The following is a 21,353-nucleotide window of genomic DNA, read 5'->3' as shown; positions in this document are numbered from 1 at the left end:
CCAAGTGGGCTACGCTTTCTCATCTCTATGCCTTTGCACAAGTTGGTCTCTCTGTTGGAATGCTTTTCAGCTCCCTCTTCCTCTTGGCTAATTCTTATTTAGTCTTCTAAACTCAATTTAAGCATCCTCTTCCAGAACCTAATAGCCTACATTGGCACACCCACCTTATGGTCCCCATAAATCCTCTGCATCACTCTGTCTTAACTCCTACCAGTATAGAGAGGCAGCAAGATAAAAAGCTTTGGAGTCAGAAACATCTGAGTTCAAATTCTGATTCTACCACTTACTGTGTGACCTTAGATGAGTTAACTAATGTTGCTAAATATTAATTTCCTGATTTAAAAATAGAAAATAACAATGTAATGCGCTTAGTATATCACCTCCTACATAACAGAGTTAATAATAATTTTTATTGTACTCACATTGTACTGTACTTGCTGGTTAACTTGTCTGAGTTTTCCTCTAAACCACACACTTCTTGAGGAAAGGAACATGTATTTTATTTCTGTATAAGCAGCATTTAGCACAATGCTTAGCATATGGTAGATACTTAACTTTTTTTGATGACTAAATAAATATTACTCCCATTATAGTAAAATTAACTTGCCACTTGAAATCCTTTCTATAATGAGGTGAAAAACAAGTGAATAAGTAAAGAAAACAACCGCCATTAACATTAGTTTCAAGAAAGGACACTGTCTTTAACTCTAATCATATTAGGACTTACTACTAATTATACATATTACAAAATACCAAATGATTCAATATCTTGCTTGAACATAGCTGATCATACATGCTTCATGAATTGAATTCCTATAATAACTTTTCCATGGTATACATTAACCACAAAATTACCAAGCCACACATAAGGTTATCTTTATGTAGACAGTCACTTAGAAAAGCTGTAGTAACATACAAACAGCTTTCTAAAATCAAGGAAATTCTTAACATAGCAAAGCTTAATTAAAATCTCTTTCATAGTCCTTGGGGAAATGAGAAGAAATTCAGTTTCATGGTTTGGTAATTTTGACCTATGTAGGAATATAAAAATTACTAATTACTTAATGTAATATTTAATGAACTTTTCCACTGTAATGTTTAATTGGTTTGAGTATTTATAAGGCCTCATTCTGAGAGAATGCTTTTATTTTACACTTGATTTTCAATGTATTTTGATCTTATATATATATATATATTTTTTTTTTTTAGTTACAAAATTTAATTGTAAGGATCAAACATTGGTTATTGGTCAAACCAATCAACATTAATAGCTTTGAAGTGTGCAGAAGCTAGTTTTTAAATAAAGGTGACAAATACCAATCAGATTCTTATAACACTGTTCAGGATCTAAACAAATGTGATTCTGGAAGTTGAATACAAAAGGCTAAGAGAATCACAGTGCAATCATCAATAAGTAAACCAAAGACATAATTTTCTGAATCATTTTTAGTGAAACAGAATAAATTCTAGTTTTAAAAATAGTTTAAAGCTACATAAAACTCAAAGCAATCTAACTATTTTCTACCTGAGATCAAAACAAGTTTCTTTTTTCCTATCTAAACATAATTCTTGGCATTGAGGTAAATCTGAATTCACGTGATGTACTTTGTCAAACTTTTCCAAAAAATTTTAAGCCCTGCTGTAGAGAGAAATTCTCATATTATATATATATATTTACATGTTTTTTCTTCAAAGACTAATGACAAATTTATGAGGTTAATCGGCCTGTAATGGGACCATGATACTATTAATAATATGAAAATAAAAAGCCATTCATTTATACCATGTATTCCTATATGGTGCAATATGAAATGGGATCATAGAATCTATGTACATAAGATGAATCACCAGGAGTTCAGAAATTAAGCTCACTTTAAGAAAACTCATTCTATTCTTTTTTGAAGCAGAGGTTGCAGAGTTGTGATGTATAACAAAAATATTGTGTATACAGGCTCCAAAACCAAGCATTGGCCTAAATTGGCAATAACTGCAACTTAAATAGAAATTAAACCCAACTAGATCTTCACTGTGGTTATGCAACTTTTGGCTTTAGGGTCTGCAGGTTTTACTGAGGTAACAACTTCTTATCTCTTGCCTCTCCTCCTTGTGCCTGCCCCCATTGCCTTTTACATGGCTGCCTTTGGCAATGCTTCCAAATTTTGAAAGCAGGAGAACCTGCTAAGTAAATGGAGAGAATGAAAAATAACACTATATATGATGTATGAAAACCAACCTAAGAGTATGGACCAAGAAAGAAAATACTAGAAGGAAAACTAAGCAGCAGTCTACCCTCAAGGGAAAAAGAGAAAATAAAAGAATAGGGGGGCTGTTACTCCTAGATCTTCTTCCACATCATCTCCCGATTAGAAGAGTGTGGAACCAAATTTCAAACTCTGGAAAGGTAATGGCTTTGAAGGAGGCGCTAGGGAGGTGAATAAATGATAAAGAAGTACAGCAGTAGCTTTAGCTGTCAATGAGTTTCTTTGCTCTGGCATTGGCATTGTCAATACGATCTTTGTTGGTGTCAGCCTTTTCTGTGATCCGTTCTATTTGTCAATTTTGAGCCTCAATCTCATTGCCTATGTCCAGGGCCATGTTTTTTAGATTTCCTAGGATACTGCCCACTTGAGTCCGGTTCTCTTCTATTTCGTCTCCCCTGGCATCATTTGTTATACATTTAATGTATCAGCCGCTGGTTGCTGCTGTCATTGCTTGCTGAGGCTGACCATTTGTCACTCGGCCTGGCTTCTTAGATACTACATTGCTAGTAGAGTTGTCTCCAACATCTCCCCATGTTGCCTTACAGGCTTCACTAGACTCAAAGTTCTTTGTCCTATTACATGGGCATACACAAAAGCCAAAGCACTTGTTTAGTTCTGTTAAAGTCTTCTCTGCTTCTCTCATGTCTTTGTTTATTTGGTCCATGCCTTCTTCTATGCGTTTTAGTTGTTCCCCTTGTTCATCCAGCATAGTGATAGTCTTCATTCCTGCATCCTGAGACTCAGTGGCTAAACCCAGGATTCTCCTTGTACTTTCCAGAGACTCATCAGTAACCTGGTTAGCCCTCAGCTGAATTTCTTCTGCTAACAGATTATCCATGATGAATTAAAACTCTTGATAGGTGTAGAAACTGAAATGTGGATATTCAAGCAGGTCCGGCCACTCCTCTCCGGCCGCGGCAGCTCGGACACCCGCAAGCTGGACACCGAGCTGCGCTCCAGCTGCGCCCTTTTTGCGCCTGCGCTCGCTGGACCTGCGCACCTGTGCACTTCTTCAATATATTTTTACAGACCTACATTAGAAGGTGATATCACTTGTCCTATTTCCTCCTCCCTCTCCTTGATAGTCAAGGATAGTTTTACTTTAACATCATGTATATGTTGAACATAAACTGGATATTTTAATATATAAAATGGAATTCTGACTAAAGGACAGGCTTTATTTTGAGCCATTCTTGAGTGCATTATGCAAAGAAATAATGATTTTACAATGATAATGATTCCAAAACCATGTTACAGCATAAGGACCCAATGATGGGAATACACTTCTAGAAAACAAGTGATCACTGCTTCATATTAATCTATAATCCACTGCTTATTAATGATCAATATGTATTTTACTGGCTTTTAAAAGATAACATACTGAATATATGACATTAGTATAGATTGCAAACTAACAGAACAAAAGAATACTTCTCTTTATACTTAATTTAAAAAAATTTTAAAGGATTTCTTTCCAAGAAACACTGTGTTGGGTAGATGGCTATTATATTAGGCATTAAAACTCTATAGAAAATAGGTGCCTTTGGCTACTTCAACAATTAATACTGAAGTTAAAAAATCGAAATAGATTGCAGGATTAGTCAAGTACAAAATGGAAAAAAATAATCTCCAGGCACCTTATGAGCTATATACCAAGTTGTGAACTTTCTGTCAGTCTACTGTTTAAAGAATTTCTGGATTTCAATTGTGTTTTTAATAAGCAGCATGAATTTTTAGTTTTTTCTTGTCTTTCATTAGAGGCCAGAGTTTAGAAAAATATTTGGTGCAAAAACCTTAGCATGTTCTTTATTTATAGTTAATAACATAGCACTTTATGGTTGAAGATAGTAAAAATCCAACCACCCTCTCTCCCTCAAAAGGTAGGTTAGTTATAGTTAGCCAAGAAAGTGATGTTCCATGAGGAAGAAACAGCATCTACAAAGGCAGAGAGGCAAGAAATAATTTGATATCTTTAGAGAACTGCAGTGAATTCAATTATGTCAGAAAACCCAGGGAGCCTAGATTAGAGGGAAAAGAGACTAACGGCAGGCACATTAGTTAGGAGGCTACCAAAGTAATCAAGGCAAGAAATAAAGAGCCTAAACTCAGAAATGGCAGTGCTCAAAAATCAAACAATTGAATTGCATCTTCACTGTGATTCTTCCCTATAGAAACATGTTTGTAACATAGCATGAAAATCATAAAATGAACTTTATAGCTATAACCCCTGGAATCAGTCTGCCTGGGTTCATGTCCTAGTGACACCACTGATGGTGGAAACTTGAGTTCTTTAAACTTTCTGTGCCTTGGCCTTCGCATCTGCAAATTGGGCTAATAATAGAACCTAACATCAAATAGTTTTTGCAAGGATTAACTGAGGTATTAAATATAAACCAGTGCCTGAGCAAGCTCTCAATAAATGTAGTAGCAACAACAGAAACAGGAGCAGCTTACTACTACTAGTTCTACAATTATTATTTCAGGTGCAGAGGTGTAAACCTCTGGTTTACACTGCTAACTAAGTCTTATAGAAAGATATTTATGATTACAGACTACCCTAGTAAAGGGCATTTAAATGCAAAGTTGTATTTATCTGTCTTAAAAGACTGAAAATTATTTTTAGATGCACAGCTAACTTTCCATATGACCTTGAAAAACTGAAAATATTTATGTTCCTCTGATTGTATAAGTAGACTGTGAATAATACAAGTCTCCTTCTAAGTAGTATATGAGATTATTTATAAGCTGCCTAAACCAAGACTATATGAACTAATAAATATTCAGTGTTGCCAGAAATCAAATTCCAAAACTTCAGAGGTCATTCCTATTGCAAAATCAGTGATAGCCTGATTTAATGACTATCACCTCTCATATTTATGTGATAACTTGTTAGGTTCAATGAAGAACATGTTTACAGCATGATTCTTGCCCTCTAGAGTTTTAGCCTAAGAAAGAATTTTATATACCACACACCTCAAAGACAATTTTATAAATATATATATCAACTTAAAAGCATTACATTTTTGTTGCTTATTTTTATATGCAAATGTGAAAACTGGCTGTAGCACAATATACTTCTCAAGAAACAAGCTTATTAAAAACCAGTTTTTATTTTAGTTTTTGTTTTTAGATTCACAAAGTAGAAAAATGTGAATAAATATCAAAGATCAGAGGCTGTGCCTTGTGGTAGAAGTAGGTCAAATGCTTCAAATCTATAAAAGACAAAAACTGTAATGTTTCTGTAGGAATCTTATAATTCATTATGAAATCAAGTCACTAGGAAAAGCTCTTCTTTGCTATTTCTAACCCAGCAGATTAGTCTTTTGGTTCTTTTTATTTTTAATTTTTTTTTTATTGAAGTATAGTTGATTTACAGTGTTGTGTTAAAGTCTTTCGGTTCTTTTTCTTTGATGGCTTAAACTAAGATAGGAAGTAATGGACTGGTTTTCCACAGAGCTATACACCAGAAGGTAAAACCTTAAGTGAAAATACACACAAGGAATTAAGAATACTCTCAACCGGGCTTCCCTGGTGGCGCAGTGGTTGAGAATCTGCCTGCCAATGCAGGGGACACGGGTTCGAGCCCTGGTCTGGGAAGATCCCACATGCCGCGGAGCAACTGGGCCCGTGAGCCACAACTACTGAGCCTGCGCGTCTGGAGCTTGTGCTCCACAAGAGAGGCCGCGATAGTGAGAGGCCCACGCACCGCGATGAAGAGTGGGTCCCGCTTGCCACGACTAGAGAAAGCCCTCGCACAGAAACGAAGACCCAACACAGCCAAAAATAAATATAACTAAATAAATAAGATTTTTTTTTAAAAAAAGAATACTCTCAACCTTTTAACTACTAGCTCATTACTCTCTACAAAGTATTATTATGCTTCAAAATTGTCATTGTTCACAATATTCTCAACAAATTTACATAAGACTACTCTTCTAAGTCCACAAAAATTTTCATTTACAAAATTGTGGAGTATTAATCAGTAATAAAAACTGCAAACATATTTCTGCTGCTAGTTGAAAATGTTAACACATACCAACAATAACATAAAACAGGAAGCCACGTTCCTCCACCACTCAGAGTAGAGCAAAGGAAGAAAATAATAACAAAGAGAAAGAAGGTAATGAGAATAGGCCTATAAAAATCTAGAAAGGAAACAACCTGGACCGAGCAGAGAAAAAGTTGAAGATTCATTCATTTATTCAATAAATATTTAATGAGTGCCTACTATGTGCCAGGACCTGTACTAGGTGCTGGATACACAAAGGTAAACAAAACATTCTTTATCTGTTGCCCTCAGTGTGGGACAGAGACATCAAATAACTAACACATGAATACATATATGTATAAATTATGATAAGTGGATATAGAGAAAAAGTAAAGGATACCATGGAAACCAAAAACCAAGACTTAATTTAGACCATAGGTAAAGAAACACCTCTATGAGGAAGAGATATTTAAGATAAGACCTAATGGTTGAGTTGGACAGTTGTAGAGAAGGGGGCAAGTTGCTGGGGCAAAGAAAACAAAAATACAGAGTCCCTGAGGCAGGACAGAGCATGGCAGTTTCTGGGAACTAAATCAAGACCACTGTGACTAAAGCATAGTGGCTGAGCAAGGTGAGACCCAGATGACTGTTATATGGAAAACTGACTGAAGGGAGGGAAACGTGGAACAAGAAATAGCAGTTAGGAGTACTGCTACAGCCAGCCAAGAGGTGATGGAAGCTTGGACCACACTGGTGGGAGTAGAGACAAAAAGAAATGGGCAAAGTATTTTTCTTTCATTTAGAAGTGAAATTGAAAGACCTCTAAACAAAATAATTAAAATGTTCTTCCATCTTCCTTCTCTACTGTAGCACAAAGAATTACCAAAATGGTCCCCCAAAGATGCTCACTAAAATCTGTGAATACTAATTTGATATCACTCCTGTGATTGTGTTATATACTATATGGCAAGTTGATCTTAAGACAGGGAGATTATCTTGGTGGACCTGATCTAATCACATGAGCCCTTACAAGCATAGAGCTTTCTCTGACTGATAGCAGGGGAAGCGAGAGAGACTGAAGCATAAGGAAGACTTGATGTGCCACTGCTGGTATGAAGATAGAGAGGGCCACATGAAAAGGAAAGTGGGTGGTTTCTATCAATAGATAATCAGCCCACCTCATCACCACCCCACAGCCAGCAAGGAAATGGGAACCTCAGATCTATAACAAAGATCTAGACTGTTAACAACCTGAATGGGCTGGGAAGTGGAGCCTTCCCCTGAGCCTCCAGATAAGAGTCCAGCCTGGCCAACACTTTGACTTCAGCCTTGACTCGAGACCTTAAGCAGAGAACCCAGCTGAACATTACCAGACTTCTGACCTACAAAACTGTAAGATAATAAATGGATGTTGTTTTAAGCCACTAAGTTTCAGTAGCATGTTACACAGCAATAGAAAACTACCACACTATAAACTATGTGAGGAGAAATTAACAATTCGATAATCTAAATCTAAATCATATTATTCTCCGGACTTCCCTGGCAGTCCAGTGGTTATTAGGACTCTGCATTTCCACTGCAGGAGGCATGGGTTCGATCCCTGGTCACAGAACTAAGATTCTGCATGCCGCACAGCATGGCCACAGAACTAAGATTCTGCATGCCGCACAGCATGGCCAAAAGAAATAAATAAAAGATCTTACATATATATGTGTATATATATGTGTGTGTGTGTGTGTATATATATATATATATATATATATATATATAGTTCTCTAGTCAAAGAAAGAAATCTAGGAAAAACCAATTCAGCTTGCTGTTTCTCCAAAGGCTAGATAAATATGAATTTGGTAATTGGAGTGAGCATCCATTTAAATATGACTTTGAGGGACTTCCCTGGTGACACAGGGAATAAGACTCCGTGCCCCCAATGCAGGGGGCCTGGGTTCAATCCTTGGTCAGGGAACTAGATCTCACATGCATGCCGCAACTAAGAGTTGCATGCCCCAACTAAGTAGCCAGTGAGCTGCAACTAAGGAGCCCTAGAGCTGCAACTAAGGAGGCTGCCTGCCGCAACTAAGACCCGGGGCAACCAAATAAATAAATAAATATTAAATAAATAAATGAATATGACTTTGAAATTAAATGTCAGATATGTGTTATAGAATTAAAGTTTTTGTTATTAAATCTAAACCTGTGCCATTCAATACAGTAGCCACTAGCCCCAAGTGGCTACTAAATATTTTAAATGGGATATTCCAATTGAGATGTGCTTTAAGTGTAAGATACAAACAGGATTTTGAAAACTTGCTATAAAAAATGAAAAATATCTCAATAATATTTTATTGAGATATTTAACATTAAACATGTTTAATGTTTAAATGATAACATATTTAGATTCATTGGGTTAAATGAAATAAATTATTAAACTAAATTCACTGTCTTTCCATTTTTAAAATGTGGTTAATAGAAAACTTTAAATTATATATGTGGCTCAATTATGTTTCTATTGGACAGCACTGGTCTAGACTTTTAGGCAAGTGTCCTCCTCCAAAATGCCCTAAACCAAGACCACAGTCACCTATAACTATTCTCCTCTTTCCAACAGAGTTCAGTGGCATTAACGGCACACAGCTGTGTAGAAATACAAGACAAGCAGTACTGCAATTCAAATATTAGTGAGAACATGGAGAAACCAGACCTCTCATACAGTGCTGTTGGACAAAGTAATCTGTCAATATCTAACAAAGTAAAAGTGTATGTAACTTCAATCTGACAATTCCATTTCTAGGTATATACACAAGAAATCTATGAACACATACACAAGGAGACATGTCCAAACTGTAGAATTATTTGTAAAGCAGAGAATACCAGCTATCCACCGAAGTTATGTGGTTTTTTCTACATTGTATAAAGTTGTTTCTTAACTGCCAAGCCAGTGGCTACATTTCCCAGTCCTGTTTGCTGGGAAATGTGGGCCCTAGGTGGTGTCACGTGACTGAAATTCTAGTCAATGGAAAGTGAACAAAATTATATATGCCACTTCTAAGGACTGGCCCCTAAAAACCTCCAATACCATTCTCCACTCTTATGTTTGCTGGATGTATTTTGATGCCTAGAGCAACCTTGGAAACCACAAATTTAAGATGACAGACTCTCTATTAGCCTGAGTCCCTTAATCACTCCATAGAACACAGTGCCTTCTCCATTGAAGGTACTCTATGAGCAAGAAATAAACTAACATTATGTTAAGCTTTTGAGATTTCAGGATTTACCCACTAGAGCAGCTATTTTTAACCATTATAGTGCATAACATGCAAAAATTAGAAACTCAACTGTCCATCAATAGGAAATTAGATAAACAAAACAAATACACTCATATAGAATGCTATATAGTACCTAAAATGAAAAAACTATATCTATGTGTATCAATATGAATAAATCTTTTTTAAAAAGGTTAGTCTCAAGATAGCTACTTATGAAAACAAAAACAAAAAAAGCCCACCATATACTGACCATACAAATATGTGTGTAGTAAAAATATAAAAATATAGAGCAGGATACATTCCCCAAACTCACAGATTACCTCTGGAAAGAAAGAAAAGGGAATGGGTTCATAGAAGGCAGTGACAACAAAGTCTTCAATTCCATACGAAATGTTTTATTTCCTTAAAATAATCTTAAACAATTATGATAATTTGTTGAAACTGAATGGTGGGTATATGGATATTTTTATTATTCTCTGTTATTTTCTAAATGTTTAAATCATTTCATAACACCAATAATCTTTTTCTTATCTATAGCTGCTTAGAGAGTAAACTAGTAAAACCTTGTTAGAAGACATTTAAAAACTATGTACCAAAAGCCTTAAATATGTGAATATACTAAATGTAATCACAACACTGTATACTATATATAAATACACTCTAAGAAAACCAAAGGTGTGCTCAAAGGATGACCGTCAAAATATTCTTAGAGCAACCAAAAATTGGTAACACCTAAAATGTTTAATAGAACTGTGATCAAATTATTTTGTATTCATTTAAAAATTACACAGAATATAAATAATGGGAGGTGGGGTGAGACGTGTGAAGATATAGATGAAAAAAGATTGGCCACAAATTGATCATTGCTGAGGTTGGGTGGTAAGGACACTATTTTTTATATACTTTAAATTTTCTATAATAAAAAGTTTTAAAAATATGAGAATAGCAAAATTTACTAAGTTTTTTAAAAAGCAGTTTAAAGTAGTAAGAATAATATCTTATTTTTAATCTCTTGGCTCATTCACTGGATCAGCAAATATTTACTGTGTGTTGTATACGTCCCTGTCATTACTGACCTAGGGATGTGATGGCAAACATGTAGCTAATAATCTAATGCAACTGCCTCCAAACACTTGCTCAAGCACTCTATCAAAAAATTTGGAGCAACCATAAACAAGATGAAAAGACAACCCTCAGAATGAGAGAAAATATTTGCAAATGAAGCAACTGACAAAGGATTAATCTCCACAATTTACAAGCAGCTCATGCAGTTCAATATCAAAAAAAACAAACAACCCAATCCAAAAATGGGCAGAAGAGCTAAATTGACACTTCTCCAAAGAAGACATACAGATTGCTAACAAACACATGAAAGGATGCTCAACATCACTAATCATTAGAGAAATGCAAATCAAAACTACAATGATGCATCACCTCACGCCGGTCAGAATGGGCATCATCAAAAAATCTACAAACAATAAATGCTGGAGAGCGTGTGGAGAAAAGGGAACCCTCCTGCACTGTTGCTGGGAATGTAAATTGATACAGCCACTATGGAGAACAGTATGGAGGTTCCTTAAAAGACTAAAAATAGAACTACCATACGACCCAGCAATCCCACTACTGGGCATATACCCTGAGAAAACCATAATTCAAAAAGAGTCGTGTACCACAATGTTCATTGCAGCTCTGTTTACAATAGCCAGGACATGGAAGCAACCTAAGTGTCATAGACAGATGAATGGATAAAGAAGATGTGGCACATATATACAATTGAATATTACCCAGCCATGAAAAGAAACAAAATTGAGTTATCTGTAGTGAGGTGGATGGACCCAGAGTCTGTCATACAAAGTAAAGTAAGTCAGAAAGAGAAAACAAATACCGTACGCTAACACATATATATGGACTCTAAAAAAATTTTTTAAAAATGGTTCTAAAGAACCTAGGGGCAGGACAGGAATAAAGAGGCAGACGTAGAGAATGGACTTGAGGACACGGGGAGGGGGAAGGGTAAACTGGGACGAAGTGAGAGAGTAGCATTGACATATATACACTACCAAACACAAAATAGATAGTTAGTGGGAAGCAGCCGCATAGCACAGGGACATCAGCTTGGAGCTTTGTGACCAGCTAGAGGGGTGGGATAGGAAGGGTGGGAGGGAGACGCAAGAGGGAGGAGATATAGGGATATATGTATATGTATAGCTGATTCACTTTGTTATACAGCAGAAACTAATACAACAATGTAAAGCAATTAGACTCCAATAAAGATGTTTAAAAAAAAAGAATAAAAAAAAAACTGTGGAGCATCATGAATACCCCCACCCCAAATGTAGATACACATTTCTCATGTGTGCATATATACAAATATAAATTCCATACATACACATCCATGCATACACACCACTCTCACCAGCAATATATTAGTATTGCGTTGAGTAAGCTGTATTCCACATAATCTACTTAATAGTTCCATTTTTGTGGATTTCTCATCAAATATAATCACCTTTAAAAAAATCTAACATAAGTAAGGATGGGAGAAATATAGGCTCTTAAGTTTTGTTCCTTTTTACATGTGCATTACAAATATTATGTTCAACCCATGATTTCTTTTCAGGAATCTTTTTTTTTTTTTCATTTTAAACAAGAAGTTTATTTAAACTTGACTTGAAGGGAAAACTATCTAGGATTCATTTCTTTTAGAGTAATTTATCCCTACTTAAAGACAGATTGTAACATGAACATGTAACAGCTACATACAAAAAAGTTGTAAAACTGTCCTTGGTTTTACAATGATAAATGAAAAACATTAAAATTCTCCAATCGAACAAGGTATGCAAGAATTTTTATGTTGTTCTTTTTTTGTTAAACAGTGAGAGCAAAATAACTTACTGGAATATAAAGATAAGAGCTGATGAGCATGCCACTCATGGACAAAAGCGGGTATTTTCACAGAACCAGTATTTTTCCCCATTCCATCTCCATTTGATGTCAATCAAAACATACCATTGGCCATTTACTTAAAAAAAATGCAATATGCTTGTGCATATACACCATTTACTTTATGTACAATAAAGGAATGGGGAAGAGGAAAATGAAAGAATAGAGAAACTACACAGCAGGAGTCAGGATGTGGTGGAACCAAATTGCAGTTTTCTAATTGAGAATGTCTCCTTGGCCTGGAGGAACAGAATTCTGGAGTAAAGTAGCAGGTTCCCTTTTTAGTAGACACCTGTCTGCTGCTGGAACACATCTACTGTATCTTCATCCTCCATTTTCAACTGTGCAGGTGTGTCTGTTTCATTGATTGGCTGCCCATCAAATCGGAATCTGATCTGCCTCATTGACAAACCCTGTTGTTCACAATAGGCTTTCATTAGTTTACTAAGTGGTGTATGCCTCTTAATCTTAAACTGCACCACAGAACCATCCTGCCCCATCAAATTATTTTGACCGTTGTTGTCAGACTTGACTCCTTCCTTGGGCTTTTCGTCAGCCATGGCGAGCACCAGAGTCTCCTCAGGAACGCTTCACGAATTTCGTGTCATCTTTGTGCAGGGGCCATGCTAATCTTCTCTGTATCCTTCCGATTTTAGTATATGTGCTGTCAAAGCGAGCACTTTGCAGGAATCTTTAAAGTCAATTGTCTATTTTGTAAGGGCTAATTTTGTTAAAACCAGTAAATATAATCAATGAATCGATTTAATCAGAGCAGGTAAACTGCAATAATTCATAATGTTCTGAAAACTGGAGTAAGGGTGCCACTGTCAACTCTTCTAAGCTAAGAAACTTGCACTTCATCAGGATACCTCATTTACCATGTCTGACATGAAGTCAGCTGTCATACAGAACAAGCTGCCAACCTCAATCAATATATCAAGTTGCGATGGTCCGGCCACCGCAGGGGGTCTTCCAGGTCCCGATGGAGAGGGGTAAGGGACTGAATAGCACCGTGAGAATGGGGTCAGAAGGACCAAGACAACTGATGGTTGCTAGGCACTTTATTTAGAATTTACTGAATCTTATATAGACAGAAAAGGAACTTATTATTAGACAATAATCCCATGGAATTGCTTATCGTCTCAGTTCAGTCACTACCATGGACGTCAACAAGTTTACAACAACTATCCTTGAACATTATCTTCCCTTAACCAGGCTCACACACAGCCCCCAGCCATAGGGAACAACCAGGACTCTCAGTTCCCTGAGGTCTCCTGGCTTGAGATAGCTTAGCTAATCTCTTTTACATTCCTCAGGCCTGGGAAAAAGAGTGTATTCCAAGGTAAGGGCTTTGCTTTTTGTGAGAGACATACTGTCTCCTCCAGGAGTTACCTCCGGCTAAGACTGCATGCTTCCCACATCAAGTATTACTAGCACCTAAGTTCATTTTTTTTTTTGGTCACACCGTATGTCTTGCAGGATATCTTAGTTCCCTCACCAGGGACTCAACCCAGGCCACGGCAGTGAAAGTACTGAGTCCAAACCACTGGTCAGCCAGGGAATTCCCTTAAGTTCATATTTTGTATACAAGGAAAAAGATTTTAATATTTTATTCCTTCACTGAAATGGATTATTTTGGGTACACCTTATTTTGAAGACCACTAGTCAAGTAAAAGATATATAAATATTTGTGGACAAAAAAATAATAAATTAAACAAGTGCTACAAAAGGAATAAGCACTGAGTATTCTGTAAGAGGATGTGGAAGAGACACCTAACTCATTATGTGTGAGGTTGGTGAACAAAGGAAGTGATGTTAAATGGAGACCTAAAGAATGGGTAAGAGATTGGACTGGGTGAGGTGAGGGTGGGATAGCATGGTAGATCAAGAAGAAGGAATAGTATGTTATATCCAAAGGTGCAGAAGTAAGAGCAAACACAGCACATTCAAACTAATATATTAATAGTCTAAAACAGCTGAAGCGTAGCTTCTAGAGGTGGGATGGAGTGGGTGGATAGTGATTCAGGGATGAGGCTGATAAGATTATAAAGCTTTGTTTGGATTTTATCTGGAGGGCAATGGAGAAATAGGTGATGAAGGTGTACAGTAAATAATTGGCTTTGCCCAAAAAGAGGTCTGGCCTTTGTCCTCAGTTCCTGGGAGTAACCTCTAAATCCCTATTTCTAAAGTAACAGGATTGTCTTCGTTATTCAGGTGGGCCCCTTGGATCACATGGTATCAGCCTGAGGGGAGACTGGAAACTAAGTTCAACCATGTGAGCAATCAATCAGTACGTCCCAATAAAAACTCTGGACACTGCAGCTCAGGTGAGCTTCTTGGGTTGGCAATACTCCATGAGAGAGAAACACATTCCTGAGGACAATGGAAGCTTCACATTTGAAACCCTTCTAGATAGCATCTCATGCATCCCTTCCTTTGGCTGGTTCTAATTTGTATCTTTTCCTTATAATGAACCATAATCCATTAATATAATAGCTTTCAGCGAGTTCTTTCTAGTGAATTATCAAATCTGGAGGTGTTTTTGAGAAACCCCAAACTTATAGTCAGTGTCAGAAGTGAGGGTGGTCTTCTGTGAACTCTTCCCTCTAACTTTGTATTTCGACCCTAACTCCTTGCAAACTTCTGCCTCAGGCAGACCTGGCTTTCTGGAGGACTGTGCCTTTGACCTCACAGTTTGGCTAACTCCAGGGAAAGAGTAAAAATGTTTAAGCAGTGGGTGACAATTAGTCAATCTACATAATCTAGACTCTAGAGGAATCACTGGCTACACTGGGGAGAATATTTTGAAGAGTAAGACTGGAAGAGATGACAGTAACAGTGGGGATGGTGAAGGACATATTTATGAGATATTTATAAGGCAAAATTTGACTGAATGTGAGGGTGAGAGAAGGAGAAATCAGGGATGAACCCACCAAAAAGAGAATTAGGTTTTAGTTTTGTCTTCTGCAGGGGAGAGAGAGGGAGGTGGAGGATTAAATTCAGTTTTGGACAGTTTAATTTGAGAAGATATTTAGCCATCTAGATAGAGCCATTCAATTAGCAGTCAAAGCAGGGACGGAGACAGAGTCGGGAGCCATTAGAATAACTACAATAACCACAATCATGGGAGAGATTGATGTTCACTACAGACAAATAAGTCAACCAGACTTGAAAAGGCCAAGGACCAGGACTTCCCTGGTGGCACAGTAGATAAGACTCCACACTCCCAATGCAGGCAGCCCGGGTTCCATCCTTGGTCAGGGAACTAGACCCCACATGCATGCCGCAAGCAAGAGTTCACATGCCACAACTAAGGCGTCTGCCTGCCACAACTAAGGAGCCCAGTTGCCACAAGTAAGGAGCTCATGTGCTGCAACTAAGGAGCCAGTGAGCCACAACTAAGAAGCCTGTGAGCCACCATAAGGAGACCACCTGCTGCAACTAAGAGCCAGTACAACCAAATAAATAAATAAATATTTTTTTTAAAAAAAGAAAGAAAGAAAAGGCCAAGGACCAAACACCAATATAAAAGGGTTAGGCAGAGTATTAAAAGCTCACAGAGAAGTGGCAGCCTGAGAGGCAGAAGAAAAACCTGAAAAGTATGGCTTACACTGAATGGTTGGTATTTATTGTCTTCTTTTTGCTACTTCTTACTACTTTTTAATACGAAAAAAAGGTATTCTAAATGAGTAGTATAACTTGCATCCATGTATTTTTCCATATATATACATAGACAAAGTTTAATGGTTTTCTAACCTATCTCAAAGTCATTAATGAGGCACATAACTCAATATAACTGAATTATTAGTAACTATAAACAATGATTTTCTTTTCCAAGCCATTTTTAAAGTGCCCACCCTCATTACTACTGTAAACCATGTGTAAGTACTTAACTTTGTCAGGCTGCTGGGATATCTGTCTCCCCCTTGAGAAGTCCAACCCAGACTAAATGAACAACTAAGGAAAAAAACTGCTCTAAAAACGTAATGACATACAGTTCTAATAAAGACTTCAGAGTATTTGTTTCTGCTGGGTTAAAACAAATAGATTTATCCCCAGTAAAATATAGAGAAATAGAATACAGTATTGACCCATGTAGCCTATCCAAGGTTATTCATATCTGCTACAAGATCAGCTGTAAATTTTATTTGTAAATTATTTCAAGTTATAAAATATCTCACCTCCACCTTTTCAAAGAGATTCATTAACCTCAGAAATCCTAATATTATGTCATTAGAAAGTATTTATTTTAATCTCTTGGGGGGGCATTTTAGTTTAAGGGAGTAAAGGAGATAATTTTTATACTAACAGCTAAAGGTTCCAAATCATTGGAATATTTTATTGACAAGTAATAGACGAATTCAGTGATATAGTTCTAAAGTATTGCATGAATTTATTATTGATTCTTAAGGTTTAATTAGTTGAAACAAACTTGTTTAAATGGTCCTTCAAAAAAAGTATGTAGGGGGGCTCCCTGGTGGGGTTAAGAATCCGCATGCCAATGCAGGGGACACAGGTTCGAACCCTGGTCTGGGAAGATCCCATATGCCGCGGAGCAACGAAGCCCGTGTGCCACAATTACTGAGCCTGCGCTCTAGAGCCCGCAGGCCACAACTACTGAAGCCTGCGCCTAGAGCCCATGCTCTACAACAAGAGAAGCCACCGCATGAGAAGCCGGCGCATCACAACGAAGAGTAGCCCCCGCTCACAGCAACCAGAGAAAGCTCAGGCACAGCAACGAAGACCCAACATAGCCAAAAATAAATGAATGAATTAAAAAAAAAAAAAAAAGGGATTCCTCGGTGGCGCAGTGGTTGAGAATCTGCCTGCCAATGCAGGGAACACGGGTTCGAGCCCTGGTCTGGGAAGATCCCACATGCCGCGGAGCAACTAGGCCCGTGAGCCACAACTACTGAGCCTGCGTGTCTGGAGCCTGTGCTCTGCAACAAGAGAGGCCACGATAGTGAGAGGCCCGCGCACCGTGATGAAGAGTGGCCCCCACTTGCCGCAACTAGAGAAAGCCGTCGCACAGAAACGAAGACCCAACACAGCCATAAATAAAAATAAATAAATAAATAAATAAAAATTTAAAAAAAAAATTACTGGAAGAATCATGAAAAAAAAAAAAAACTATTTATAGCCCACAACAGACATCTTTCTCATCCAAGGGGAGTTTTACCATTTTGAATTATTTTTCTTTCAAAATGTTACATGTTTATATCTAGCAGAGAAATATCTAAGTACACATTTCCTATTTTGAAGCCTAATGGCAAAAATTCTGTCCCGAACACTGAAAAACTTTTAAGTTGCTAATTATAACCATATTTTGTCCATTTAAACCTTGATCCTTTACTTATCTAAGCAACTGCTTATCTCAAGCTAATCCTAAGCTTTGTGTTTACCAAAATGAAGAATGATAAATATATCTGCTGTTCTTATTCTAAAAACTCTGAGAGAAGCAAAATAGTGACAAAGACATTCACTACATTTTTAAAAGTAAAATTTCAGCCAGTGTATACATAAACAGTATTGAGAAGGTAAGCACCCTTTTCTTCTTCAGCGAACCTGTCTGTTTAGCAGTTTCATACTGTATATTTCTAAAATACTAACAGAAAAAAACACGCTAGAGATTCATGAAACTGTTATTATACGCAGTGTTATTCTCTTCTTACATTAGTCCCAACTGTGAAATTGGTGAATATATATTTCAAGTAACTTCATTTAAGAATTTTAGCACTATTTGACAAGCATGACAGAGGTTTTAAAGAATATTAAGAATTCCCAAAATAAACAGAGTGGGTATTTGAGAAAATATTTTGGGAAAAAAAAATCTTCACCTTCTCCAAATTAGCAATTCCAACATATCCCTAATCAGAATTATTTCAAAGTATTTCCTAGGAAATTTGACAACCCAACATTTCAATATGTCGGAGAGTTCTGAGGTTCAGAGATTATGGAAATGTTGGAATCATTTGTACATAATTTGTCATTTCTGAATCTGGATCCTCAGTTCTCTCATCTGTAAAATAAAGCGAACAGGAAAATGATCTATCCCTCCAATGTCTTCCAGTCTCGATTCTTGTGGCTAAGTGATATGATTTTCCTTTATAAATAACAAAATAAAAAATAAAAGCATTAAAAGTATGTGTTTTTAAACTGTGAGACTTGGGGTTTTTTTTTTTTTTAATCTGTTAAGGACCTTGAAGATACTTTACATAAACAAGCCAGCCATTTTATATCTGAATAAAAATAGGTTAATAGCTTCTGCACAAAACAGTATATATGATGAAATCTCTGATTTAAGGTGAAATAATGTTTTCCAACTTTAATTTTGCTAGTTTTACTTCAAATCTAAACTTCTGTTCTCAATTAGATGGCCATTTTATAATTTGAATACTTTTCTAGTTTATACATGTATTGAAAATCTTGCTTCCTTTCCATGTGGAAAAACACACATCTACTTACCATCATCTTTACATAGATTTCATTTTTTAAAAAACCTTCAATGGCACATGTTCAAAGTTGTTCTAAAGTAATGACTCTTTTTTTTAAAATGGACCTTCTCTAATATTTAAATGTGTGTTTCTTTAATTCTGCAACTGCATTTGTAAAGGTAAGAATTGTCAAAATAGAATTAGTCTGATGCTGAGATAAATCCTTCCACTTTGGTAAACATTTCCATTTTATTTTAAGCAGGAAATCTTAAGTGTCTTTATATAGTATTAAAAATGACATTTCATAAGCCCTTTTCTATGATACTTTACAAACACTAGGAAGAAATACTCTAAGATGGTAATACTGTTTATATCTGGGTAGTGGTATTACATGCCATTTTATCTTTTGCATTTCCCAAAAAGCATTATTACTTTGGTAACCAGATAGTATTTCAAAATTAAATTTTAAATAGCATATAAAGTGTGGGACATCAACACAGTCCACTTCTACAGCAGACATGTTAAATACTTTTTCCCTATTGACAAGCCTCTGTTTTAACAGGAAGAGTGATTTGATCAGGTGTCTGTTAGGCTGGATAAAGACAAAACATTTACTTTCCAGGTCCTTCTCTTAATCTAGGTTTTTGAGAAGATCCAAGAAGTGAATTTAACTGCAGTGAATCTTGCAGTAGTAAACTTTCTGAGGGGTACAGAGTAACACCTTTCATTACAACTATCAGCAGAATGGGGAAAGACTCCCCAGGTTTACCAGTGTTCTCGGAAACTTGTTCGTATTCTCCTTTGTCATTATTTCAGAACAATTCCATTTAGAAAGAAAAGCAATTGTAAACTTTCTATTTCAAGCCCATAAAAACTGGGAGGAAAGGAAAAGCCTTGACCTTTCTATTTTAGACTTTCATCTGTGTAGCTAAGCCATCTGCTTTCTCTCCCCTACCCCATCTACTTAATGGACTGAAAATACTGCACCTAATTGCAATTTAATCAAACCAGCCAGAGTTTTCCACTTTAACGAATTACAACTGTCTTTCACCTGAAGGCTCGCATGTAAAATTTTGCTTACCCGTCCCTCCCAATTCCTTCCCACCTCCCTCAATTGTGAGTTAGACGAAGATACTAGGCTTCCGTGTATTAAGCCATCTACACTTTCAACACCGAGTGCCCGACAGAAAATCTACTCCAGTCTCTCCTCCTGTGCATCTGGGGCTGGGATTATCATCTTTGGTGCGGTTACGCAGGAGGCACCTAGCAGCTCTGCCCAGAAAGGAGTCGCGTCTCTCCGCCGCCAAACAACAAGGGACTCAGGCTGGGAAAAGACAGACCCGGGTGGGAAGAAACCTCCAGGAGGAAGAAGAGAGCTGGGAAGAGGGAGCTCTCAAGACTGGAAGGAAGGACCTTCCAAGGCACGAAGGGGAAAGGGTGTGTGAAGTGGAGCAAGAAGTGGGCGGCCGGGGAGAAGCGCGAAGCAGGGGACGGGGCCCGGCGGGAGGGCGCGGGGGGCGGCTCCCGGGCCAGGCAGGAGGCGCGGGGGCCGCGGCGGGCGTGGGCAGCTCGCAGACAACAGCCCAAGTCCGAGCAGCGGGGGCGCTTTTAACCGCGCCAGGCACCGGCGTGGGGGGGCATGAAGAGCGGAAAAGAGCAGTTTGAGGGGCCGAGGGAGCCGCGTCGAGGCCGGTGCGGCGGGGACAGCGGGCCCACCCCCAACCGAGCCCCGCTACTTAACTATTTGTAGAGCTGCTGCAGGCACAGGTCCAGGCTCTCGCCCTCCACCTCCTCGCGGGTGATGCGCTCCGACAGCGGCCGCGGGAGCGGGGGCAGCGGCGGCAGCTGGGGCTGCGGCGGCGGCGGTGGCACGGCCGACTGCCCCCGGGCTGCCGCCGCCTCTTCCTCCTCGCCCTCCGCCGCCACCACCTCCTCCTCGGGCTCGGGGTCTTGCTCCTGCTCTTGCTCCCCCTCCTCCGTCGCGGCTACAGTGGCCGCCTCCTCCCCGGGTTCCTCGACCGAAGCCTCGGGCGCCTCAGCCGCTACCAGTTCGGGCTCGGGCTCGGGCTCCGACTCGGGTTCGGGTTCCGGCTCGGGCTCGCCGCCGCCGCACGGTCCGCGAAACTCGCCCAAGAATAGCTCCAGGAAGCGCCGGTAAGTTTTCTCCTCGGGGCTGCAGCCGGCCATCGCTGCTCATGCCCCGGAGCCGACCGGGAAGTGGGTGGGGGAAGCCCAGGAAGGGGAGGGGGCTGCTCGCGAGCCACGGGCTCCTGCAAGGGCGGTTAACTGCCGCACCGGCACAAGCGATCAGCACTAGGTTGCTTGGAGAGGGCTCCCGCAGGCGTGCGCGCCGCCGAGCCCGGACGTGCGCGGCCCGGGGGCGGAGGCGGAGCGCGCTGCCCCTCTCTGGTCTGGAGGGAAAGTTGGTCGCGGGCGCGCGCGCGGGGTCCAGCGACGGCCC

The 21,353-nt window shown here is 38.6% G+C and overlaps 2 protein-coding genes, 1 non-coding gene and 1 pseudogene across 4 annotated transcripts in view; all 4 read right to left on the bottom strand.

Annotated features, from left to right (window-relative positions):
• PPM1E (protein phosphatase, Mg2+/Mn2+ dependent 1E) overlaps positions 1 to 21,079 on the bottom strand; it is a 199,174-nt gene extending 178,095 nt beyond the window's left edge. Inside the window, exon 1 of the mRNA XM_068530378.1 lies at positions 20,634 to 21,079. Within this exon, the coding sequence (XP_068386479.1) occupies positions 20,634 to 21,079 (446 nt within the window). The remainder of the gene's footprint in view (positions 1 to 20,633) is intronic.
• LOC137755133 (synaptosomal-associated protein 23 pseudogene) lies at positions 2,365 to 3,193 on the bottom strand (annotated as a pseudogene).
• Positions 12,658 to 13,033, bottom strand: LOC137755155 (small ubiquitin-related modifier 2-like). Of its 2 annotated transcripts, XM_068531159.1 has the most exons (2): positions 12,871 to 13,018; positions 12,658 to 12,813 (listed from the first exon to the last, which is right to left on the bottom strand). In XM_068531159.1, exons 1-2 carry the CDS (start codon positions 13,016 to 13,018, stop codon positions 12,740 to 12,742), a joined length of 222 nt encoding a protein of 73 aa, XP_068387260.1. In that variant the 3' UTR covers positions 12,658 to 12,739. The 2 variants fall into 2 exon arrangements, with proteins under 2 accessions (XP_068387260.1, XP_068387261.1); XM_068531160.1 differs by having other exon boundaries at positions 12,658 to 13,033.
• Positions 13,033 to 13,138, bottom strand: LOC137755718 (U6 spliceosomal RNA). The gene has a single exon (XR_011072101.1). It is a non-coding gene; the product is annotated as a U6 spliceosomal RNA (small nuclear RNA).
• Positions 21,080 to 21,353: the final 274 nt, after the last annotated feature.

This window comes from Eschrichtius robustus, chromosome 20 (genome assembly GCF_028021215.1).
Source record: "Eschrichtius robustus isolate mEscRob2 chromosome 20, mEscRob2.pri, whole genome shotgun sequence".
Taxonomy (NCBI): domain Eukaryota; kingdom Metazoa; phylum Chordata; class Mammalia; order Artiodactyla; family Eschrichtiidae; genus Eschrichtius; species Eschrichtius robustus.
Note: the sequence above shows the minus strand (reverse complement) of the source record. Positions and strands in the feature narration are given on the sequence as shown.